The sequence below is a fragment of the Carettochelys insculpta genome, chromosome 32, assembly GCF_033958435.1.
Source record: "Carettochelys insculpta isolate YL-2023 chromosome 32, ASM3395843v1, whole genome shotgun sequence".
Lineage (NCBI taxonomy): Eukaryota > Metazoa > Chordata > Testudines > Carettochelyidae > Carettochelys > Carettochelys insculpta.
This window is the reverse complement of record NC_134168.1, coordinates 5373898-5399016: the sequence shown is the minus strand read 5'-3', so window position 1 is coordinate 5399016 and position 25119 is coordinate 5373898. Positions and strand designations below refer to the sequence as shown.

Genomic DNA, 25119 nt, shown 5'->3' with positions numbered 1-25119 from the left:
GTGTGCGTCCATCCACCTCTCTACACACCCCTCCATTCACCTCACACCTGTGTGCACCCATCCACCTCTCTGCACACCCCTCCATTCACCCCACACCTGTGCATGTCCATTCACCTCTCCACACACCCCTCCATTCACCCCACATCTTTGCGCGTCCATCTACCTCTCTACACACCACTCCATCCACCCCACACGCATGTGTCAATCCACCTCTCTACACACCCCTCCCTCCAACCCACACCCATGTGTGTCCATCCACCTCTCTACACACCCCTCCATCCACCTCACACCTGTGTACACCCGTCCACCTCTCTACACACCCCTCCATCCACCTCACACCTGTGTACACCCATCCACCTGTCTACACACCCCTCCATCCACCCTACACCTGTGTGCACCCATCCACCTTTCTACACGCCCCTCATCCACCTCACACCTGCGTGCACCCATCCACCTCTCTACACACCCCTCCATCCACCTCACACCTGCGTGCGTCCATCCACCTCTCTACACACCCCTCCATCCACCTCACACCTGCGTGCGTCCATCCACCTCTCTCCACACCCCTCCATCCACCTCACACCTGTGTGCACCCATCCACCTCTCTACACAACCCTCCATCCACCTCACACCTGTGTGCGCCCATCCACCTTTCTACACGCCCCTCATCCACCTCACACCTGTGTGCACCCATCCACCTCTCTACACACCCCTCCATCCACCTCACACCTGTGTGCGCCCATCCACCTCTCTCCACACCCCTCCATCCACCTCACACCTGTGTGCACCCATCCACCTTTCTACACGCCCCTCATCCACCTCACACCTGTGTGCACCCATCCACCTCTCTACACAACCCTCCATCCACCTCACACCTGTGTTCACCCATCCACCTCTCTACACGCCCCTCCATCCACCTCACACCTGTGTGCACCCATCCACCTCTCCACACGCCCCTCCATCCACCCCACACCTGTGCGCTTCCATCCACCTCTCTGCACACCCCTCCATCCACCTCACACCTCTGTGCACCCATCCACCTCTCTACACACCCTCCATCCACCCCACACGCATGTGCACCCATCCACCTCTCTACACGCCCCTCCACCCACCCCACACCCGTGTGCGTCCATCCACCTCTCTACACGCCCCTCCATTCACCTCACACCTGTGTGCACCCATCCACCTCTCTGCACACCCCTCCATTCACCCCACACCTGTGCATGTCCATTCACCTCTCCACACACCCCTCCATTCACCCCACATCTGTGCGCGTCCATCCACCTCTCTACACACCACTCCATCCACCCCACACGCATGTGTCAATCCACCTCTCTACACACCCCTCCCTCCAACCCACACCCATGTGTGTCCATCCACCTCTCTACACACCCCTCCATCCACCTCACACCTGTGTACACCCGTCCACCTCTCTACACACCCCTCCATCCACCTCACACCTGTGTACACCCATCCACCTGTCTACACACCCCTCCATCCACCCTACACCTGTGTGCACCCATCCACCTCTCTACACACCCCTCCATCCACCTCACACCTGTGTACACCCATCCACCTGTCTACACACCCCTCCATCCACCCTACACCTGTGTACACCCATCCACCTGTCTACACACCCCTCCATCTACCCTACACCTGTGTGCACCCATCCACCTCTCTACACACCCCTCCATCCACCTCACACCTGTGTGCACCCATCCACCTCTCTACACATCCCTCCATCCACCTCGCACCCGTGTGCATCCATCCATCTCTCTACACACCCCTCCATCCACCCCACACCTGTGCGCTTCCATCCACCTCTCTGCACACCCCTCCATCCACCTCACACCTGTGTGCACCCATCCACCTCTCTACACACCCTCCCTCCACCCTTCACCTGTGCGCATCCATCCACCTGTCTACACACCCTTCCATCCACCCCACATGCATGTGAACCCATCCACCTCTCTACACCCACCTCCATGCACCCCACACCCGTGTGCATCCATCCACCTCTCTACACACCCCTCCCTACACCTGTGCGCATCCATCCCCCTCTCTACACACCCCTCCATCCACCTCACACCTGTGCGCATCCATCCACCTCTCTACACACCCCTCCATCCACCCCACACCCGTGTGCACCCATCCATGTCTCTACACTCCCCTCCATCCACCCCACACCTATGTGCCTCCATCCACCTCTCTATGCACCCCTCCATCCACCCACACCCATGTGCATCCATCCACCTCTTTTCACACCCCCTCCATCTACCCCACATGCCTTTGTCTAGTAATCCCCTAAACCTTCAGCATTCCATGAAACCCATATACATTTATCGGTCCTCATACACACCTTGGTAGCTCACCCCCTGCAGATCCTGAGAGCTCCTACCAGCCCCCTATATCCCACCCCATCCACCCAGACTTCCCTGTAAATAGCCCTACATCCCTTTTCTACCTCTCCACCCACCTGCATGTGTGCCCACCTGTCCATGAAGCCATGATCCTATCTAAATTTCTACCCTTATCTCTGGACCTCCATCCCACAGCTCTACAGGCGGGTGGAGGAGGTGAACGGGTGGTTCTCAAGGCGGAAAGAAGTGCATGGTTTCCTGAAGACAATGTGGGGCATGATGGAGCAATTTCCTCCCTGTACTAGCTCTGTGTGGTGTTAATTCTCTCAGAGTGTGGTAGCTCAGGGCAGTGGATGGTGGGGAGTGGCTGAGGCGGTGGGGCTGCTCCCCAAGGAGAGGGGAAGGAAGAGCCATTCAAGGGTCTAGAGGCCGATGGGGATGGAAGGATATGGGCTGGGTCACTCTGGTGAGAAAGGGTAAGAGATGTGAAGTTGACTAATTGATTAGGTGGTACCCCCTATGCATTTCCCCACAATCCTGATGTTGCCCCTCAGTCCTGACCCACAGCCTCCTACCAGCCCAGCCCTGGCTTCCATCCCAGCCTGGCCAGTGCCCCTCAGTCCCGACCCACAGCCTCTACCAGCTCAGCCCTGGCTTCCATCCCAGCCTGACCAGTGCCCATCAGTCCCGACCCACAGCCTCTACCAGCCCAGCCCTGGCTTCCATCCCAGCCTGGCCAGTGCCCCTCAGTCCTGACCCACAGCCTCTACCAGCCCATCCCTGGCTTCCATCCCAGCCTGACCAGTGCCCATCAGTCCAGACCCACAGCCTCTACCAGCCCAGCCCTGGCTTCCATCCCAGCCTGGCCAGTACCCATCAGTTCCGACCCACAGCCTCTACCAGCCCAGCCCTGGCTTCCATCCCAGCCTGACCAGTGCCCATCAGTCCAGACCCACAGCCTCTACCAGCCCAGCCCTGGCTTCCATCCCAGCCTGACCAGTGCCCATCAGTCCAGACCCACAGCCTCTACCAGCCCAGCCCTGGCTTCCATCCCAGCCTGACCAGTGCCCATCAGTCCTGACCCACAGCCTCTACCAGCCCAGCCCTGGCTTCCATCCCAGCCTGGCCAGTGCCCATCAGTCCTGACCCACAGCCTCTACCAGCCCAGCCCTGTCTTCCATCCCAGTCTGACCAGTGCCCATCAGTCCTGACCCACAGCCTCTACCAGCCCAGCCCTGGCTTCCATCCCAGCCTGACCAGTGCCCATCAGTCCAGACCCACAGCCTCTACCAGCCCAGCCCTGGCTTCCATCCCAGCCTGACCAGTGCCCATCAGTCCAGACCCACAGCCTCTACCAGCCCAGCCCTGGCTTCCATCCCAGCCTGGCCAGTGCCCATCAGTCCTGACCCACAGCCTCTACCAGCCCAGCCCTGTCTTCCATCCCAGTCTGACCAGTGCCCATCAGTCCTGACCCACAGCCTCTACCAGCCCATCCCTGGCTTCCATCCCAGCCTGACCAGTGCCCATCAGTCCAGACCCACAGCCTCTACCAGCCCAGCCCTGGCTTCCATCCCAGCCTGGCCAGTACCCATCAGTTCCGACCCACAGCCTCTACCAGCCCAGCCCTGGCTTCCATCCCAGCCTGACCAGTGCCCATCAGTCCAGACCCACAGCCTCTACCAGCCCAGCCCTGGCTTCCATCCCAGCCTGACCAGTGCCCATCAGTCCAGACCCACAGCCTCTACCAGCCCAGCCCTGGCTTCCATCCCAGCCTGACCAGTGCCCATCAGTCCTGACCCACAGCCTCTACCAGCCCAGCCCTGGCTTCCATCCCAGCCTGGCCAGTGCCCATCAGTCCTGACCCACAGCCTCTACCAGCCCAGCCCTGTCTTCCATCCCAGTCTGACCAGTGCCCATCAGTCCTGACCCACAGCCTCTACCAGCCCAGCCCTGGCTTCCATCCCAGCCTGACCAGTGCCCATCAGTCCCGACCCACAGCCTCTACCAGCCCAGCCCTGGCTTCCATCCCAGCCTGACCAGTGCCCATCAGTCCCGACCCACAGCCTCTAACAGCCCAGCCCTGGCTTCCATCCCATCCTGACCAGTGCCCCTCAGTCCTGACCCACAGCCTCCGAGCAGCCCAACCCTGGCTTCCATCCCAGCCTGGCCAGTGCCCCTCAGTCCTGACCCACAGCCTCTACCAGCCCAGCCCTGGCTTCCATCCCAGCCTGACCAGTGCCCCTCAGTCCTGACCCACAGCCTCCGAGCAGCCCAACCCTGGCTTCCATCCCAGCCTGACCAGTGCCCCTCAGTCCTGACCCACAGCCTCCGAGCAGCCCAACCCTGGCTTCCATCCCAGCCTGACCAGTGCCCATCAGTCCCGACCCACAGCCTCTACCAGCCCAGCCCTGGCTTCCATCCCAGCCTGGCCAGTGCCCCTCAGTCCCGACCCACAGCCTCTACCAGCCCAGCCCTGGCTTCCATCCCAGCCTGGCCAGTGCCCATCAGTCCTGACCCACAGCCTCTACCAGCCCAGCCCTGGCTTCCATCCCAGCCTGGCCAGTGCCCATCAGTCCTGACCCACAGCCTCTACCAGCCCAGCCCTGGCTTCCATCCCAGCCTGGCCAGTGCCCCTCAGTCCCGACCCACAGCCTCTACCAGCCCAGCCCTGGCTTCCATCCCAGCCTGGCCAGTACCCATCAGTCCCGACCCACAGCCTCTACCAGCCCAGCCCTGGCTTCCATCCCAGCCTGGCCAGTGCCCCTCAGTCCTGACCCACAGCCTCTACCAGCCCAGCCCTGGCTTCCATCCCAGCCTGGCCAGTGCCCATCAGTCCTGACCCACAGCCTCTACCAGCCCAGCCCTGGCTTCCATTCCAGCCTGACCAGTGCCCCTCAGTCCTGACCCACAGCTTCCGAGCAGCCCAACCCTGGCTTCCATCCCAGCCTGGCCAGTGCCCCTCAGTCCTGACCCACAGCCTCTACCAGCCCAGCCCTGGCTTCCATCCCAGCCTGACCAGTGCCCCTCAGTCCTGACCCACAGCCTCCGAGCAGCCCAACCCTGGCTTCCATCCCAGCCTGACCAGTGCCCCTCAGTCCTGACCCACAGCCTCCGAGCAGCCCAACCCTGGCTTCCATCCCAGCCTGACCAGTGCCCATCAGTCCCGACCCACAGCCTCTACCAGCCCAGCCCTGGCTTCCATCCCAGCCTGGCCAGTGCCCCTCAGTCCCGACCCACAGCCTCTACCAGCCCAGCCCTGGCTTCCATCCCAGCCTGGCCAGTGCCCATCAGTCCTGACCCACAGCCTCTACCAGCCCAGCCCTGTCTTCCATCCCAGCCTGGCCAGTGCCCATCAGTCCCGACCCACAGCCTCTACCAGCCCAGCCCTGGCTTCCATCCCAGCCTGACCAGTGCCCCTCAGTCCTGACCCACAGCCTCCGAGCAGCCCAACCCTGGCTTCCATCCCAGCCTGGCCAGTGCCCCTCAGTCCTGACCCACAGCCTCCGAGCAGCCCAACCCTGGCTTCCATCCCAGCCTGACCAGTGCCCCTCAGTCCTGACCCACAGCCTCTACCAGCCCAGTCCTGGCTTCCATCCCAGTCTGGCCAGTGCCCCTCAGTCCTGACCCACAGCCTCTACCAGCCCAGTCCTGGCTTCCATCCCAGCCTGGCCAGTGCCCATCAGTCCTGACCCACAGCCTCTACCAGCTCAGCCCTGGCTTCCATCCCAGCCTGGCCAGTGCCCATCAGTCCTGACCCACAGCCTCCAAGCAGCCCAACCCCACTGGTGTCCCTCATTCTGGACTCACAGCACCTGCCTACCCACGCCTGGTCTCTCCCCACACCACCTGTGCTGGAGGCCCACACTTCTAATACAGGCTCCCCGCCCCCCCCGCCCCGGCCCGAGGTGGGCACGTGCCGGGCACTTACGATTCATCCTTATCACTTTCTCACGCAGGTCCACGTTTCCTCCAGCCCCGTCTCTCAGAAGCGCCCCAGTCCGTCTGGCAACTGCGAGAAGGCTGAGTCAGCGGGTGGGAGCATCTAGCGGAAGTCAGGGCAGAGTTGACTAACTCACCATCAGATTGAGTGCGGTGAGGCTTGGGGGGCAGGGGCTGGACAGACGTGAAGGTAGGGTGACCTGAAAGCAATACTGGGAGACACGTTGGCGGGGGCCGGTGGGGCAGGAGGGGATAACGGTGTGGACAAGAGCAGCCTGGCCCTCATTGGATGGTGTCACCGGGTCATGCTGGCTCGAGCGGGGAAGGGACCTGGATTGGGGACCCAGGCGTCCTGCGCCGGTTCCCCTCCCCAGTGGAGCCCCACAGGAGGAAGGCAAAAGGGAAGTTGCAGCAGCTCCTTCCCGCCCATCGCACATGTCCCTGGGATACCTGCCGCAGCCGGGAAACAGGTCCTCACACGATGAATCAGCCTTGGGTGAGTCAACCCGCCCGCAGCGGGAGGGGGAGCAACAACTGGGATCCAGCACCCTGTCCCCTGCAGCACAGCACCCCCAAAAAGAGCCCTGCACTGGTCCTTTCAGCCCAGCCCTGCTACTGATCCCCCACCCTGGTCCCTACAACCCAGCACCCTCAGTGGGAGCCCTGCACTGGTCGCTACAGCCCAGCACCCCAAATGAGAGCCCCCGCACTGCTCCCTGCAGCACAGCACCCTAATGAGAGCCCCCGCCCTGGTTCCTACAGCCCAGCCCCCCCTACTGAGCCCCTGCCCTGGTCCCCACAGCTCAGCACCCCCACTGAACCCCCTGCCCTGGTCCCCACAGCCCAGCCCCCCCTCCCCCCGAGTGCTGCACTGACAGTCCAGGAGCCCCCCCGCCACTCACTCCCCTCCACCTCCCAGCAGCACAGGGCCTGCGAGCGCCTCCCCCGGGCCAACCATGAGGGGAGTATATACCACGTGCTGCAGGTCCCACTCCCTGACCTACTTTGGCTTGTTTGTTGCGTGGGCGCAGGCAAGCCCAACCCACAGGAAAGTGGGGCAAGGTAGGGCGGGGAGCAGGACCCAGATGAGCTGTGGTTCTGCCGTGTGCGATACCTCCCAAGCCAGGGGAACCCTGGCGTCCTGACTGCCGGCACCCCCTGCTCTACCCATGGCACCCCACTGCCTAACGCTGGAATGAACCCCGGCGTCCTGACTGCTGGCACCCTCTGCTCTCACCATGGCACCCCACTGCCCAACCCTGGAATGAACCCCGGTGTCCTGACTGCCGGCACCCCCTGCTCTACCCATGGCACCCCACTGCCTAACCCTGGAATGAACCCCGGTGTCCTGACTGCTGGCACCCCTCTGCTCTCACCATGGCACCCCACTGCCTAATGCTGGAATGAACCCCGGCGTCCTGACTGCTGGCACCCTCTGCTCTCACCATGGCACCCCACTGCCTAACCCTGGAATGAACCCCGGCGTCCTGACTACTGGCACCCTCTGCTCTCACCATGGCACCCCACTGCCTAACGCTGGAATGAACGCCGGCGTCCTGACTGCCGGCACCCCCCTACTCCTACCCATGGCACCCCACTGCCCAACCCTGGAATGAACCCTGGCATCCTGACTGCTGGCACCCCACTGCCTAACCCTGGAATGAACCCCGGCGTCCTGATTGCTGGCACCCTCTGCTCTACCCATGGCACCCCACTGCCTAACCCTGGAATGAACCCCGGCGTCCTGACTGCTGGCACCCTCTGCTCTCACCATGGCACCCCACTGCCTAACGCTGGAATGAACGCCGGCGTCCTGACTGCCGGCACCCCCCTACTCCTACCCATGGCACCCCACTGCCCAACCCTGGAATGAACCCTGGCATCCTGACTGCTGGCACCCCACTGCCTAACCCTGGAATGAACCCCGGCGTCCTCACTGCTGGCACCCCCTGCCCTACCCACGGCACCCCACTGCCTAACCCTGGAATGAACCCCGGCATCCTGACTGCTGGCACCCCCTGCCCTACCCATGGCACCCCACTGCCCAACCCTGGAATGAACCCCAGCGTCCTGACTCCCAGCACCCCCTGCCCTACCCACAGCACCCCACTGCCTAACCCTGGAATGAACCCCAGTGTCCTGACTGCTGGCACCCATCTGCTCTCACCATGACACCCCACTGCCTAACCCTGGAATGAACCCCGGCATCCTGACTCCCAGCACACCCCCTGCTCTAGCCATTAGACCCCACTTCCTAAGGCTGGAAAGAACCCAGGCATCCTGACTCCCAGCACCCCCTGCACTCTCACCACTAATCCCACCCCCCCTCCCAGGGCCAGGAACAGAACCCAGGAGTTGTGGGCCCCACTTTTCTCTTGTTCTAACCACCACCCACTCTCTTGCCAGAGAACCCAGGCGTCCTGGCTCACCCTCCCACCCCTCGCTCAAAACCAGGGCGCGAAGCCGCCTTTGGTGAGTCAGCCCATTTCGCAGCCTTTTGGAAGCGATGCCCGATGCTGAACGGGAAAGCTGCGAGGCCGGATGGAGTGGTTTACTACAACCAGCACCCCGTAACCCAGCCCTGGGAGCAGAACACCCCAGCCACCCTCTTATCGGCCGATCTGCCCAAGCCATGTCACACGCAACCCAGGGCCTCTGGCAGGCACTCACAAGGGCAGGTGCAGGAGCATTGTGGTTGACAAGCAGAGCTGATATCAGGCCATGAGTCAAACCGGAGCTATTTTTAATACTGGCATCAAAAAACAGAGCCACGTCACGGCCTTGTGGGGCAAGGCCGGGCATGGACCTCGTCCAAGGTCAGGGTCCTGTTCAGCTGTGGCCTGCACGGTCCCCGTCCAACAGCAGGGCACTTCTGAGGGCACAGGGTCAGAGGGAGAGGCAGGCCCTGAGCAAAGGGATGGGAGGGGAAACCGAGGCAGCGGAGTTCCAGTGGACAAGCTGGGGAATGAAACCCAGGAGGCCTGGCCTCCCAGCCCCCTGATGTGACCACTAGCCTCCCATCCACTGCCAGAGCTGGGACCACAACCAGGAGTCCTGTCAGCCAGCCTCCCCCTACTCTAACCACTAGCCCCCACTTCCTTTCTCCAGGGAGGGGGAAAACCCAGGAGTCCTGGCTCCCGGCCCCCTGCTCTGACCACTAGTCCCCACTCCCAGAGCCGGGAGAGAGCCCAGAAGTCCTGGCTCCCAGCCCTGTGCTCTGACCACTAGTCCCCACTCCCAGAGCTGGGAGAGAACCCACGAGTCCTGGCTCCTGCCCTTCTGTAACCTACCAGACCCCACATTCCTCCCAGCTCCAGGCCAGAACCCGAGACTCATTGCATGGGGCGACTCGCAGGGCTGGCCTGTCTCCCCCACTGCCTGTGGGGCATGAGGGGGTCCTCGTGCAGAGCTGTGGTCCAGGCACCTATGGGTGCTACCTGGGACCCCCCAGGGCACGGCACAGCACCACCAGCCCTGGAGCCAGGCTTGTGCCAAGTGTCTTCTACAAAGAGGCGTCGTGGGTGTCACCCTGGTCGGCCAGCACAAGGCCATGGCCCTTTAAGGGCTCCTTAAAGGGGCAGCGACCCCCAAGTTTGTCTTTAAAGGGGAAGCCTATGACGTGGCAGTGAGAAACCAATGCTGGGCCTCTGGCAGAGACAAAGTGCCCCTGGGAAGAGCCTGGCCCATGACGCAGGAAAGGCACAATGTTTCTAGGCTGTAAAAAAATTCCCCTTTAAGAGTAAATTAAAGGGCAAGCATCCATGAGGGCCAGAACCTGGCTGTAAGTAATGTTTAATCATGAGAAATTCCCCTTTAAGAGTAAATTAAAGGAGAAACATCCACCAGGGCCAGAATCTGGCAGTGCGAAATGTTTGGCAGTGCGAAATTCCCCTTTAAGAGCAACTTGAAAGGAAAACGTCCAGGAGGGCCAGAGTCTGGCAGTGAGAAATGTTTAATATTGAGATATTCCCCTTTAACAGCAAATTAAAGGGGAAGCGTCCATGAGAGCCAGAATCTGGAAGTAAGAAATGTTTGGCAGTGTGAAATTTCCCTTTAAGAGCAAACGAAATGGGAAACATTGACGAGGACCAACATTTGGCAGTGCAAAAGTCCTCTCTGAGAGCCAATTAAAGGGGAAGTATCCACAAGACCAAAGTTCGCCTGTGAGAAACTGCTCTTAAAGGGGAAGCAGCCTCATGGATCAGACTCTGGTGCTGAGATACACTTGGCGCCAATACATTTCCCTTTAAGAGCAAATTAAAGGAGCCGAGTCCACAAAGACGTGTGTGTTCTTCAGGGAGAAAAGTTGGGCAGCGCGCTACTCTCCTTTAAGAGCAAATGACTCATCTGGCAGTGAAGAATTTGGCTCTTAAAGGGGAAGTGTCCATGAGAAACCAAATCCGGCCGGGAAACGTTCCACTCTCGGGAGGAGGCCGTCCGTAGCGGTGGCCTAAGAAGCTGGAGCTTGGTGGGGATCCTGTCCAGGGGGGGTTGCCTGCCCCACATCCCCCTCCTGCCGGAGCTCTTCCGCTACCTGCTTCTGCCCTGTCTCTGCCCCCTGCCCCACCACTGCGTCCTTGGCCAGGTCCCGCTGCGAGAGGGACTTCTTGTCCATCTCTCCGGACGCCCCTTCGAAGAACTGGGCGATGAACTTGGCCCCCGAGCTCTTGATGAGGTCCCCGGCGGCGAAGACGTACAAGACGGGGTTGATGCTGCTGCTGAGGAAGGCCAAGGCTGTGGCTCCTGCCCGGCCGGACTTCCACGCCTGGCCCAGCCTCTCCGCCGCCCGGCCCGTGACCATGTTGGAGGCCACCTGCAAGACGTTGACCACGTGGTGGGGCACCCAGAGGGCAACAAAGCAGAGCACCACCGCAGCGATCAGCTTCCCCGTCCGGGCTCCCCGGTGATGCCACCGCCGGCCCTGCAGCTGCACCAAGATGGCCGAGTAGCAGCCCACGATGATGGTGAAGGGCACCACGAAGGCCACCACCGTCTCCATGGTGAAGTGGAAGATGGCCAGGCCCGGCGTGGCGTGGCACGGTTCGCAGATGTAATGCTGCCCGGTGGAGTCCGACAGCAGCTGGCGGTACAGGAAGGCCGGCACGGCCAAGAGGACGGCAGCGGCCCAGAGGGCAGCCAAGATCTTGACCACCAGGTGCTTCTTGCGGATGGCTTGGGAGAGGTAGGGCCTGCTGACGGCCAAGCACCGGTCCACGCTCATGAGCGTGATGATGAAGATGCTGGCGTACATGTTGACGCAACAGAGGTAGTAGACGCCTTTGCAGAAGAAGAGGCCGAAGAACCAGGTCTTGAAGGTGAGGAAGAGGATGAAGAAAGGTGTCAACAGCAGGATGGCCCCATCAGCCATGGCCAGGTTGAGGACCAACAGGCAGGTGACCGAGCGGCGGCTGGGCTTCATCTTCCACATGATGCTCCACACCACGAAGAAGTTGCCCGGCAGCCCGATCAGGGCGGCCAGCAGGAGGAGCACGGTGCCGGCCACCCTGGAGCCCGGGGAGGACAGCAGGGTGACATTGCCGGAGATCTGCTGGCAGCTGTTCATGGTGGCGTGGGGCGTGGGGCTGGGCCGGGCTTCCCTGGGAGGGGAGGGGAGGAGGTTTCAAGGGAATCCTGGGATTAGGTGGGAGGTATGGAGATGGATGGACAGATGCACGGACACAGGGACAGATGGACAGACACAGTTAGATAGATCTGGTGTGTGGGGAGAGGGGTGGATGTACAGACACATAGATGGAAAGACGGACGGATAGATACAGTGAATGGGGATAGAGAAAGAGCAAAGGGGGCTGGGATCCAGGACTACTGGGTTCTCCCCGGCTCCGGGAGGGCAGTGGGGCTGGGGGTTAGAGCAGGGGCTGGGAGCCAGGACTCCTGGGTTCTCCCCGGCTCCGGGAGGGCAGTGGGGCTGGGGGTTAGAGCAGGGGCTGGGAGCCAGGACTCCTGGGTTCTCCCCAGCTCTGGGGGGCAGTGGGGGCTGGTGGTTAGAGCAGGGGCTAGGAGCCAGGACTCCTGTGTTCTCTCCCGGCTCTGGGAGGGCAGTGGGGGCTGGTGGTTAGAGCAGGGGGCTGGGAGCCAGGACTCCTGGGTTCTCCCCAGCTCTGGGGGGGCAGTGAGGGCTGGGGGTTAGAGCAGGGGCTGGGAGCCAGGACTCCTGGGTTCTCCCCAGCTCTGGGGGGGCAGTGAGGGCTGGGGGTTAGAGCAGGGGCTGGGAGCCAGGACTCCTGGGTTCTCTTCTCAGCTTGGGCATAGGTCCTGGTGGTTAGAGGTGTGGGATGTGTGGGGCTAGACGGATGGACAGACAGACAAACAGATAGAAAGACCCAGCAATAGAGCAGACCAAAGGTCTGAAAGAAAGAAATCCCAGTGCCTTTCGCTCCCGACCCACAGCTCCTGCCCCTCAGCTCTGCAGGGCCCCTGCTCCAGACCCACAGCCCCCGCCCCCCAGCCCTGCTGGATCCCTCACTCCCAACCCCCAGCCCTGCCAGAGCCTCTCACTGCTGACCCCCTGGGCCCCTCACTCCTGCCCCACATACCCCGCCAGAGGCGTGTCCCCTCCTCTTCTAGCCGGGTCCCTCCATGGCTGGGTGGGGCTGGCGGTAAGCGAGGAAGGTGGAGACGGGACCCTCTGGGTGAGGTGTGGGGCTGGGCGGAGGAGCGGTGGGGTGAGGACTGGGGGACCCCTGGCAGCGCCCGGCTGGAGGATGTGGCTGGTGGAGCCTGAGTGTCTGTCCTTCCCCCGGCCCCACTGGCTCAGGGAGGCGCTGCCGGCGCAGGATGGGTGTGGGGGGCTGATAAGGGGCCAGGATCCCTCGGGGAGATTAACTGGAGGGCTCCGGGAACGGCCACAGCTCTGCCCCTTGTTCCAGCCCCACGGCCCTGCCGGTGCCCCTCGCTCCTGCTCCCCAGCCCTGCCAGTGCCCCCCACTTCCGACCCACAGCTCTGCCTCCCAGCTCCAGCCCCCCAGCCCTGCTGGCATCCCCGCTCCAGACCCACAGCCCTGCTCCCCAGCACTACTGGTGCCCCTTCCCCCTGCCCCCCAGCCCTGCTGGTGCCCCCCAACTCCAGCCCCACAGCCCTGCCCCCCAGCACTACTGGTGCCCTGGCTCCAGCCCCACTGTCCTGCCCCCAGCCCTGCTGGTGCCCCCGCTCCAGCCTTACTGGTGCCCCCCCAGCTCCAGTCCCACAGCCCTGCCCCCCCAGCCCTGACGGTTCCCTGGCTCCAGCCCCACAGCCCTGCCCCCCAGGCTCTGGCATTGCCCCCAGTGGGACATGCTCATATGACAGAGGTTCGCCTCAGGCTTCTGCCACCGCCCCCCGGCCCCAACGATCTAACCACTAGTCCGCATTGCCCGAGAGCCGGGACTGAACCCGGCAGCCTCCCAGCACCCCCAGTCACGACCCCCACGCGCCCCTACCTGTGCCCACAGCCCCGCTGCGCGCCGAGGGACCCAGACAGGAGCCCCACTTCAGGGGGGAGACGCTCTGGCCTGCCTGGAGGACGCAGGGCCCCACCCAGCCCCTGCGCCCACGCGAGCCGCAGTTCTCCGCCAGGGAGTGTCGGTTCCCGGCTGGGCGTGCTGGGACTGGAGAGAGGGAGCTCTGAATTCCTGCTGTCAGCTCAGCTATGTAATGGGCACCCTGGGCTGAAGCTGGGGAGAACCCAGGAGTCCTGGCTCCTGGCCCCCGGCTCTAACCACCAGCCCCACTGCCCTCCCAGAGCCGGGAGAACCCAGGAGTCCTGGCTCCCAGCCCCCCCCACTCTAACCACCAGCCCCCATTGCCCCCCCAGAGCCGGGAGAACCCAGGAGTCCTGGCTCCCAGCCCCCCCACTCTAACCACCAGGCCCCACTGCCCTTCAGAGCTGGAGAGAACCCAGGAGTCCTGGCTCCTGGCCCCTGTGCTCTAACCACCAGCCCCCATTGCCCCCCCAGAGCCGGGGAGAACCCAGGAGTCCTGGCTCCCGGCCCCCTGCTCCAACCACCAGCCCCCCGCTCCCGCCCTCCCAGAGCCATGGATGGAATTCAAGCATCCTGGCTTCCTGCTCTAACCAGTAGACCCTGCTCCCCTCTGTGCCCCAGATGGAACCCAGGAGTCCTGGCCCCCCCTCCCCCACCCCACAGCAACGCCATGGCCTGGGTGCTGCGGTGCCGGGTTGGCGCGGAGGGCGAGGAGAAACCGGTGCCCCTGGCTGGCCCCAGAGCGCGGGCTGGGACCCACGGAGCCGCAGGCGGAAAGGGGGCAGGGGGAGAGCCTGGCTGGGGAAAGAAGTGGGAGCTGTGATGTGGGGCGGTGGGGGGGGTGCCAGCACCTGGCCATGGTGAGCGAGGGGGCTGGGAGGGAACTGTGGGGCAGAGCAGGGTGGAGAAACCCAGCTAGGCCATATCCCATCAACAGCAAAGAATTGCTTAGGGGGCGAGCTTTGGGGGCCCAGCCCCACCCCTCCAGGCACAGCCACGCCAGGGCCGCGTCCATCGCTTGAGCCCCGAGCCCCACACGGCGTAACGGAGGCGGAGGAACAGCAAAACGATCGGCCAGGTGAGCGGATCCGGGGGCGGGGCCAAAACTGAGAGGAGGCCAAATATGCAAATGGCCCCTGAGAACGACCCCCCAAACGCCCATGGCGGCTTCCAGGGGAGGTTTTTGCACGCAGGGGCGCCCCACGAGCGCCGGCTCCAAGAGGGAGGGTAATTACTGAGCTCGTTAGAGGGGCTCGTTTGCATATTCGGAGGCATTGCCTTCCTGACGGCTCCCCAGCCCTCTGCCCCCGTGCGCCCTGATTGGCTGCCCTCAGGAGCCCACTGTGAGTTTCGAGTCTCAGGGCTGCAACGGTGCAGGCGGGTCTGGCCTGGAGAAGTGGGGCTGGGCCCCCCAAAGCTCCCCCTGAGGGGACCTGCTTCGTGTGTACCTGTCACCCCCTGGTGGGGGGGAGGGGACCTGCTCCGTGTGTACCTGTCGCCCCCTGCTGTGGGGGTAACCTGATCCGTGTGTACCTGTCGCCCCCTGCTGGAGGGGAGGGGACCTGCTCCGTGTGTACCTGTCGCCCCCTGCTGGGGGGGGGTAACCTGCTCCGCGTGTACCTGTCGCCCCCTGCTGGAGGGGAGGGACCTGCTCCGTGTGTACCTGTCGCCCCCTGCTGGAGGGGAGGGGACCTGCTCCCTGTGTACCTGTCGCCCCCTGCTGGAGGGGAGGGACCTGCTCCGTGTGTACCTGTCGCCCCCTGCTGGAGGGGAGGGGACCTGCTCCGCGTGTACCTGTTGCCCCCTGCTGGAGGGTAGGTACCTGCTCTGCGTATACCTGTCGCCCCCTGCTGGAGGGGAGGGGACCTGCTCCCTGTGTACCTGTCGCCCCCTGCTGGAGGGGAGGGGACCTGCTCCCTGTGTACCTGTCGCCCCCTGCTGGAGGGGAGGGACCTGCTCCGCGTGTACCTGTTGCCCCCTGCTGGAGGGGAGGGGACCTGCTCCGTGTGTACCTGTCGCCCCCTGCTGGAGGGGAGGGACCTGCTCTGCGTGTACCTGTCGCCCCCTGCTGGAGGGGAGGTACCTGCTCCGCGTGTACCTGTCGCCCCCTGCTGGAGGGGAAGGGACCTGCTCCGTGTGTACCTGTCGCCCCCTGCTGGAGGGGAAGGGACCTGCTCCGTGTGTACCTGTCGCCCCCTGCTGGAGGGGAGGTACCTGCTCTGTGTGTACCTGTCGCCCCCTGCTGGAGGGGAGCTACCTGCTCCGTGTGTACCTGTCGCCTCCTGCTGGAGGGGAGGGGACCTGCTCCGTGCGTACCTGTCGCCCCCTGCTGGAGGGGATGGGGTGTGTCTCCATGCCCCTTTGTCCCCCTTCTCTTCTGGTGACCATTTTGCCAGATATCGTCAAGCCTCGTGGCTCATCAGATTAGTGATTCGTAATTTTCTGCAGCCGGGTTTTGTCCCCTCCTCAGTGAAACGCCTGCCGTGATCTCACCAGCCCAGCTCATGATCTCTGCAGCTGGTGAAATCCGGTGTGTTTGACCCGTGGTATTTTCCTGGTATAGCCACCTTGGCCAGGGGTTTTCCTGCTTGGTTCTGGAGGCTGACTCACCCACCTGTCTCCAGAAGGCAGGGATTAAATCGGTGGAGACCTTACACCAGGTTCTTTGGAGACCACCTGGGATCCATTCTCCAGATAGGACCATGGGACTCTGGGGTCACATTAGGGCCTCTGTGGTGGCGGGGGGGCGGGGGTGGAAAGATTCATCAGAGATGGTGTAAAGTGCTGTGGAGGGAATGGAAGAGACCAGCTGTGTTGGAAGGAGGAAGGAAGCTGGAGGTTGCACCAGTGGTTTGGTTGCAACATAGCCCTGATAAGGCCTACAGAGCTGTGCTGAACGGTGGGGTGGTACCATCTCCGACTCCCCCTCACTGAGCTTGGAAGAGATCTCAGGAGTCCTTATACTCAGCTCTAACCACTAGCCCCCACTCCCCCCCCCACAGAAGAGGAGAGAACCCAGGAGTCCTGGCTCCCAGCCCCCAGGTCTATCTCATTAGGCCTCACTCCCCTCCCAGGGCTGGGGATGGAACCCAGGAGTCCTGGCTCCCAGTCCCCTGTACACTAACCACAAAATCCCACCTCCCTCCCAGGGCTGGGGAGAGAACCCAGGAATCCTGGCTCTCAGCTCTCCCCCTCTAACCATAGGCCCCACTCCCTTTCCAGAGCAGGGACTAATACCCAGGAGTCCTGGTTCCCAGCCTCCCTGTTATAACCACTAGACCTCACTCCCTTCCCAGAGCGAGGCAGAGAACCCAGAATTTCTGCCTCCCAAGCACCCTGCTCTAACCACTAGCCTCCCCTCCCTTCCCAGAGCAGGGGCTGGATCAGAGACACCATGATTAGTCCAGCTGCCTGCGTGTCCCAGCTGAACATGGCCAGGAGACAGGGTGGGATGAAGGATGAAGAGCAACCAGGAGTTTGGGGTGCTGCCAAGGAAGTCCAGCCAGCTCCCTGCCCGTTGTGGCCTTCAAAATTCAGGGCGAGGTGACTCTTCCCTGCTCAGAGATCCGTGGGAGCTGCCAGCCTCAGCCCGGCTCAGCAGAGGAAGCGGCCCGAAAGCCACTCACCTTCGTGTGTCAGCAGTGCGGGGCCAATGACTAATGCTTTCTCCGGGACAAAACACCCACGCTGAAGGAACCAGAGCGCCAAGGCCGGAGCGGTTTAATTAACGACTGGAATGTGGAGCAAAAGAGACGGTTTCATGCACCCTTGGCTGTATGTACGGAAGGAGGAGGTGTCTGTAATATTTCAGAAGTAGATTCCCACCAGAGCCCAGCTGGGCTGAGGGATTGGCGGGGCGGGGAGAGATTTATTCAGTCAATGGCAGAGCCTTCAGGGCTGTTCCTTGCAGTAGTTTTGCCGACGGGCCGGGAGCGCGGGGCTAGGTGCGTGGCTTGCCATGGTTCAGGCAGAATGGCTGGAGTAATCGGGGGTGGAGTAAATACTGGGCTGATATTGGTTGACGTCCCTTGTGCGTGCCTGCTTGGAAGCTGAGAAGGAGAACACATAAGAAAGACACGTAAGCCATGTTTTGATGAGATACAGTTTTAGAGCAAGCAATGGGGGCGGGAAACAAGTGGGGAGCAGCTGTGGGTCATCAGTAGGGGGCGCTGAAGTGCTGGGGACAGGGTAGGGGGCTGCCTAGGGGGTGCTAGGGGACAGCGAGAGGGAGGGGTGAGCTTTGAGGGCCTCTGTCCCCACAGGGGTGATGCTGAACCTGTGGCTTCTCCAGGAGTCTGCATTCTCAGGTTTGTTTGGCTTGCTGCGTCTTCCCTAATATACCGCCAGCGGCCAAACCACTGCCCCGGCCCACCCCACCCCAGAGGTGGCTGCATCTGGAGGAGCCATCCTTCTGCGGCATTACTCTAAGCCGGCTACCTCCCGCCTCCCCCGGGAAACAGCTGTCTTTCTGCCTGGGGGATCGCTAGGCAGTATTACCAGGCAGTTACCCAGCTGCTCCTCCCCAGAGCCAGCCATAGCTCAGTAGGTGGAAGAGAGGGGTTGGAACAGCAGATGTGTAGCTATCAGGCAAATATTATTCTCAGGGTTCTTTCCAGCTGGAGCCACTATCCCAGGTGGAATCGGGAGGAGAAATTTCAGGGTTCATGTGTCTGTGGTACTCCAAGCTGGGCAGAACCCCAGAACCTGACAATTACCTTCACTCTTCATGCAGAGGTGAGAGATGAGGAAGATGAGGCCATTAATGGCAAAGAAAGATCCACCCACCACCAGCTGCCTTGCCCAGGAATGGCCACGTGCTAAAAAGAGAACCGATGGAAAATAACACACTGGCAGGTGTGTGTGTATGGGCTGCCCCCTGCTGGAGGGCATGAGCCCCACCCTGTGTGTGAATTCACGGCGTCCGCCCCCTTCAGAAAGCACGAAGTATGTCTCAGGCCAGGTCTACACTCAACAGTAAAGTCAATTGTAGCTACTCAATCTCAGTTACAGCAATTAAGTAGCTGGAATCGATTTGACTTACCTGGCCGTCCTTCCTGAGGGAGGTCGATGGGAGAAACTCACCCACAGACTTCCCTTGTGCTTCATGCTTATGAGGAGTGAATGGGTCAACGGTTGGTCCTTGATAGTTTGATTTCATACATCCGCACTAGGCATGCAAAATCAAATCCCAGAAGCTCAACCTTGACCCAGTTGATCTACCTGGTAGTGTAGATGTAGTGGGAGATTGATGAGGTCCTTGCAAGTTTACCTGTGACAGTAACATTCATAGCCAAGCTCATGATGGAGAGAAACCATTTCCCATTCACGTTCTCCTCATAGGCACAGGTGAATTCCCCAGCGTTTTTGGGACTGGCTTGTGAGATGCTGAGCCTCACAGAGTCATTCTTTGTCACTGTTATTTTGACCTCAGGTCCCACATCCCTGGGAATGATCTCTTCTCCATCCTTGTAAAAGTGAAACCTCTGTTCACCAGCACTTCTCGGGGCTGTGCAGGTGAAGGACATGGGGAGCCCTTCACTCACCACTCTGGATGGAGGATTCATTCTCAGCGCTGGCCAGGGAGGGGAGCCTGAAATTAAGAAAGGCAATGACAATGAATCAAGAGGAGGTGAAACCAGAGAGGTTGCCCAAAACTCAACACGAATAAGGTTGAAACTTGTACATCCCGAGAAGAGGACCGTTGAGTGGCCTAACGTTTAGCCCTTCCTCAAGAATCTCCCAGAAGAGCACTGCTAGCCATTAATTTACCACACTGGATGACCTGTTTCTGGGAGATTAGATAGCCCGATGTTCTCAGTGAGGTACCCAGGCTGAACCTCCACGCTGTTGGCAGCAAAACAGGGATTTTGGGGGGGCCACGCTTTTGGTAACGGAGTAGTCATGTTGAGTGCCGTGTTTGGCCATTGGTTAGAAATGTTGGATTCCTGGTTTTCGGCCATTGGGTGGGCAAATTGGGTGATGTTGTTGGTCGTTGGGTTGCCATGTTGAAGTGGCTGGCCCCTAGGTGCCATTTGATTTGCCACGGAGCAATCATGTTGTTCGTTGCTGGACAGCCATATGAGGCGGCTTGGTTGGGGACAGTTTTTCAGCCATATTAGTGGTGACGTTGCCTGAGAGATCACCCCATGGGGGGCAGCCATCTTTGGGGATCTCAAAGACATTTTGGGGGACTGCGTCAATGCCTGGTTGCTTGCCATATTGTTGTCTGCCTAGGAGTTTATACGTCTCTCGTGTGTCCACCCTGCCCCTAAGGTTAGAGGTCATGCTGAGCTCACCTTTCATTTTGATGTAGATTGCATTGCTCTTGTTGGACGTACTTTGGTCTGTCCAGTAGCTGCACTGGTATGGCCCACCATCCTCAGGCCCTGTGAGGTTCTTCTGGTGAGTATGGGTTCGCAATGGAGAGGTCAACGAGGTGCTCTCTTTGGTGTGGTAATAATGGAATCCTTGAATGCCGTTCACCGACGACGGGGCGGTGCATCTGAAATTAATTGTGTCTCCAGCGAGGTACTCCTGCTTTGGGGGCTGCACGGACAGGGATGGGGCTGCAGGGACACCTGGCAAAGGAAAGATCCTGTGGGCACCGGTTGAGAAGGAAAGCAGATGTGGCAGTCCAAAAAGGAACCCACAGCCACCCTCCACCCAGCCCTTGGACATGGGCTACCTACAGGCCAGGCTGAAGACTTAGGGAGATGAGGAAGAGGAGGCCATTAAGGGCAAAGGAGGATCCACCCACTTCCACCTGGGGCATGCAGACGCTGAACTATGGGTGAGAGCAGGAGAAAAGGGGTCGGGTGGGGAAGGAAGCAAATGTTCTCCAACAATGGGATGTGTTCCTAAATTGGTCTTTTAAGCCCTCATGGGATGAGGTCTACCCAAAACACCCCATCCTACACCCTCCCCACTCGAAGACAGCACAGCACCCATCCAGTCCCTGGACTTTCTTGGCTGAGACCCTGCCACCTTATCCATCCATGGGACCTAAGGGCCATTCTAGGGTGGGGCTGGCATTGGAGCTGGGCTGGATGAAGGGGGAGTTTGGTCTTCCATAGGGGGTCCTGAGAAATCACCCCTTGATATTCCAACCCCCGCAGCATAACTACAGGGAAATTCTGGATGCCACCCAACCCCAAAATAAGTCATTTCAGCAAACACAGGCATTGGCATTACCTTGAGGGAACACCGGCTGGAGGAAAAGCTGGAGAGCAGCTGGAAGAGAAGAGAAGGTGAGTCATAGATCTGGGGAGGGGTGAGCTTGTTCAGAGTTAGAGACGCCAGGAAAAAAAGTCAAGGGGTGGAGGTAGAGTGGATGGTGGGATTGCGTAGCTCAGATGAGAAAGCAAGCGAGAAAAGACACGGCAGGAAAGCAAGATGGAAATATGAGGAAAAGATATAAGGAGTAAGCAGAAAAATGAGCAAGCAAGTAAGAAAAGCAAGAGATGGCGTGAACAGGAGGATGGACTGCAAGTGAGACAGAAAAGAGAGAGCAAGAAAACAAGCCGTCGAAGAACGACATGAAAGTGAGCTAGAAATTAAAAAACAACAGAAAGAAGAAAGAAACAAAAGGGAAAGGAAGCAGAATCAGAAAAGCGAGCAAACCCGTAAAAGGAGCGCAGAAAGCAAGCGAGAAGAGAAAGGCAGCAAGGAGAGGAGAACGCGAGCAAGGAGGGAGACTGGCAGAGATGACACAGAAGCGAGCGGGAGCGACAAGCCGCAGAACTCAAAAGAAATAGAAGTGAGGGAAAGCAAAAGCAGGAGTTGGAGAAAGCCGAAAAGTGAGACAAATGAGGGAGGGAAGGATGGCGAACAAGCCAGCAAACGAGAGAGGAGACGGTGAAAGAAAGAAAGTGGACTAAGGCGGTCACTCACCCAGCAGCGGTAGCAGAGTCAGCACCATCTTGAGCGGGACTGTCTCTGCTAGGAGCTGGGTTCACAGCTGACCATCCCTCCACCAACTCTGCCCAGGATGTGACAGGCCCTTCCTGTCCAGGAAGTCAAACCCCACTGTGAATGTGTCTTCTAACGCCTGTTTCCTCTGCGAGCTGAAGTTGCACCATCTCAGGGCTGGTCATATGCTGGTGTGTTGAAAAACGTGACTACGGTTGGTGACCACAAACAAGCCTGGCTCTTTGCATTTCTCTCTCGGTGCTTTGCAAATGCCACTGGGCTCTGGGCCAGCTCAGCTCCACCCCCAGAGAGGTGTCTTCTCTCGCTACCTGGGGAAACTGAGGCCCGGGCCACCATCCTTTCTACGGTCCCCATGGGGAGGCAGATCTTTGCGGTGGCCAATGAATAAGAAAATAACTAATTCACCCCCATTTGCGCTGAAATTTTGCACCCCTTTCAAACTTGCCTGGTTATGCAGAGCCTGAAGGAGTTGAACACCCGTGATGAGGATGGGGAAGCAGCTGGGACTCAGGCTTCCAAGCACTTACAATGCCTTGTAAGGTTTGGAAAACCTGGTGGCGTGTCTTCCCAGCTCATGGAAATAATGCCCCCATCTTGGAACCCAGGAGTCCTGACACCCAGCCCCTACCCCCCTGCTCCCACCACTACACACCCCTGCCCTCTCAAGACCTCCCAGGCCCCACCCCCACATCCACACTCCAGGAACCAGGTCCCCCACAACTCCCAGCCTCCTTTCTTGACTCCCCCCCGCTCTACTCCATCTTGCCTGCCCTTCTTCGGTGCCTCAGAGCACACAGCACAAGGAAACAGCACAGTCCTGGAGTGTTTTGAGGGCGCACTGTCCACCTGGTGCCTCACAGAGAGATGTGCTATGTCCTCATGACCCTGGACTGGAGAATACCGATAAGAGGGCTAACGGCCTAGCCGGCGGCCTCAAGGCTTCAAGCTGTCCTAGGCTGGTGTTGATAGTTGATCCGCCCACACTTGGTCCCAGGAGGGGGAATTTTCCTGCCCGTGTGAAAGTTTGCCCCGTTTCTGTAAATTTAGTTCTCTCTGTCCTGACAAGTGTAACTGCCTTGTAAGTGCTGGTGTCAGAGACGAACCAGCCAAATTGGTACCTTGGGATAAGAACCTACGTGCTCCAAGGGGTATAAAGAGGGGCCCGGCAGCCTACTCTAAATGAGCTCCAATTTCCTGGGCCTGCCGGTCGGGTAAGATCTTTGCCTCCCGGGGACCCAGGGGACCCCCTTCCTCGTACAATTCTTCCCAAGGGATTCAGTGAACGACCTTGGCTACGTCGGAGTCGAAGGACTCAGGTGAGAATTATACCTGCAATGGGTTTTTTTGTGCACATTTAATAGTAAGAGGTCTTTAGGCTGAGGCGTCCGGTCCTCAAATGAGTAACTTTCTCTAATTGACATGTCATTTGTATCATCCTACTACAGTAGCTAAGCAGATAGAGCGATAACAGTGTCACCATTAAGATTTTATCTAACTTTCCCTGCAACTGTAACCGTTACGACTTTGTATAATTCTGCAAGCATGAAGATTTTCATTTCTGCTTTGTAATAAAGCGTAACCATGTTTAAGCTTCAGCCTGACGACTCCTAGTTGCTGTAACTCGGCCAAACACAAAGAACCTTAGCCGGTTTGGCTGTATTCAGCCTGGTCAGTGGTAAGGTGCAGTAAAAGCTGGGCGCTGAGTCGTGTTGCCTCCACTGAGCCCATTCCCGGGGCATCCGTCAGCCTCTCTGGCTGCCCGCTGCGAAGGGACAGGCCATTCTAGCAACTAAAGAATTGGATGTAAAATAGGCTCACAGACCACTCATTACCCGGCCATCGGCTGAAACTCCTGCACCCCACCCCTTGCCCTGACACCCCACAAGGACCCCAATGACACCAGGTAAATCTTTTATTGGGTATATACATTTTATGGATGACACCAAGCTGGGAGGGGTTGCAAGCGTTTTATGGCTGGGCCTACGGGACTGAAGGACAGGATTAAAATTCAGAACAATCTTGGCCAGTTGGGGGACTGGCCTGAAATCACCAGAGTGAAATACTACAAAGGTAACTGCAAAGTACTTCACAGAGAAAAGATATATTGAATGCACAAATGCAGAGTGGGGAATGACTGATGACTTGATAGCACTGCTGAATAAGGTAGGAGAGGTGGTGTGGACCACAAATTGAAGAGAAATCCCCAATGTGATGCAGCTGTGACAAAGGCTAATATAATTCTGAGGCACACAAGCAGGGGGGTCACATGTAACACATGGGGAGTCTGGGTCATGGGCTTATCTGTGGCTGAATTGGAGAACACCTTCTAATTCCAGGATCGTAGCAAAGTTGTGGAGAAACTTGAGAGGGTCCAGAGGAGAGGAACAAAGGTTTTGAAGACCTGATCTCTGAGGAAAGGTGAAAAGGACGAGGGGACAATGTTCTCAGGTCCTCTCGGTCTTCTTGAGAGAAGAGAAGAGAACAGTCTTCCGATATGTGAAGGGCTGTTACAAAGAGGACAATGGATGAATGTTCTCTGGGGTCGTACCCACGAGGAGCCACGTCCAGCAGATCTAGAGAACTGATTATTCCCCTCTAATTGGCGCTGGTGAGTTTTGTACCCACTCCTGCCTCTGTCCCCCCATACAGAAAAGATGTGGATGCATTGGAGAGGGTCCAGCAGAAGACAACCAAAATAATTAGGGGTCAGGAGCACATGACCTATGAGGAGAGGCTGAGGGATTTGGGCTCATTTAGTCTGCAGAGGAGAAGAATGAGGGGTGGTTTGGTAGCAGCCTACAGCTTCCTGAAAGGTGGCTCTAAAAGGCTGGGGACAGACTATTCGCAGTGGTGACAGACGGCAGAACAAGGAGCAATGGTCTCAAGTTACAGCGGGAGAGGTCCAGGTTGGATATTAAGAAAAATTATTTCCCCAGGAGGGTGGTGAAGCACTGGGATGTGTTACCTAGAGAGGTGGTGGAATCTCCATCCCTAGAGTCCCGGCTGGACAAAGCCCTGGCTGGGATGATTTAGTTGGGGTTGGTCCCTCTTTGGACAGGTGGCTGGACTTGGTGCTCTCCTGAGGTCCCTTCTAACCCTGGGATTCTATGATAAATATTCTCCATGTCTACCGAAGGGAGGGCAAGAAGTAATGGGCTTTCTCTGCAGCAAGGGATCTTGAGAGTAGGTAGCTTTCTAACTAGAAGGTTAGCCAAGCTCTGGAACTGACACATCAGGGAGGTTGTGGAAGGCCCATTACTGGAGGTTTTGAAGACGAGGCTGGACAATCATTGGTCAGTGATGGTCTACATGGTCCTACCTTAGTGACCAGAACTGGACTTCATGGTCATTCAAATTTCTGCCAGCCCAACACACCTCATTTTGTACACTCATGGGGAGGAAAAGACCATGG

At 59.4% G+C, this 25119-nt stretch overlaps 2 protein-coding genes across 3 annotated transcripts; both read right to left on the bottom strand.

The window, feature by feature from the left end:
- Positions 1-10749: 10749 nt before the first annotated feature.
- LTB4R2 (leukotriene B4 receptor 2) lies at positions 10750-11907 on the bottom strand (the record flags this gene model as incomplete). Its single annotated transcript, XM_074982222.1, has 1 exon — positions 10750-11907. A coding segment is annotated over one exon (1158 nt), but the record flags the coding sequence as incomplete, so codon positions are not given.
- Positions 11908-17482: 5575 nt separating this feature from the next.
- On the bottom strand, positions 17483-21740 carry LOC142004999 (basement membrane proteoglycan-like). 2 transcript variants are annotated; one of them, XM_074982674.1, is made up of 6 exons: positions 21669-21740; positions 20970-21008; positions 20075-20356; positions 19048-19368; positions 18494-18595; positions 17483-17827 (listed from the first exon to the last, which is right to left on the bottom strand). In XM_074982674.1, the coding sequence occupies exons 1-6, from the start codon at positions 21694-21696 to the stop codon at positions 17742-17744; spliced, it is 858 nt and encodes a 285-aa protein (XP_074838775.1). In that variant the 5' UTR covers positions 21697-21740; the 3' UTR covers positions 17483-17741. The 2 variants fall into 2 exon arrangements, with proteins under 2 accessions (XP_074838775.1, XP_074838776.1); XM_074982675.1 differs by lacking the exon at positions 19048-19368.
- Between the last annotated feature and the right edge of the window lie 3379 nt (positions 21741-25119).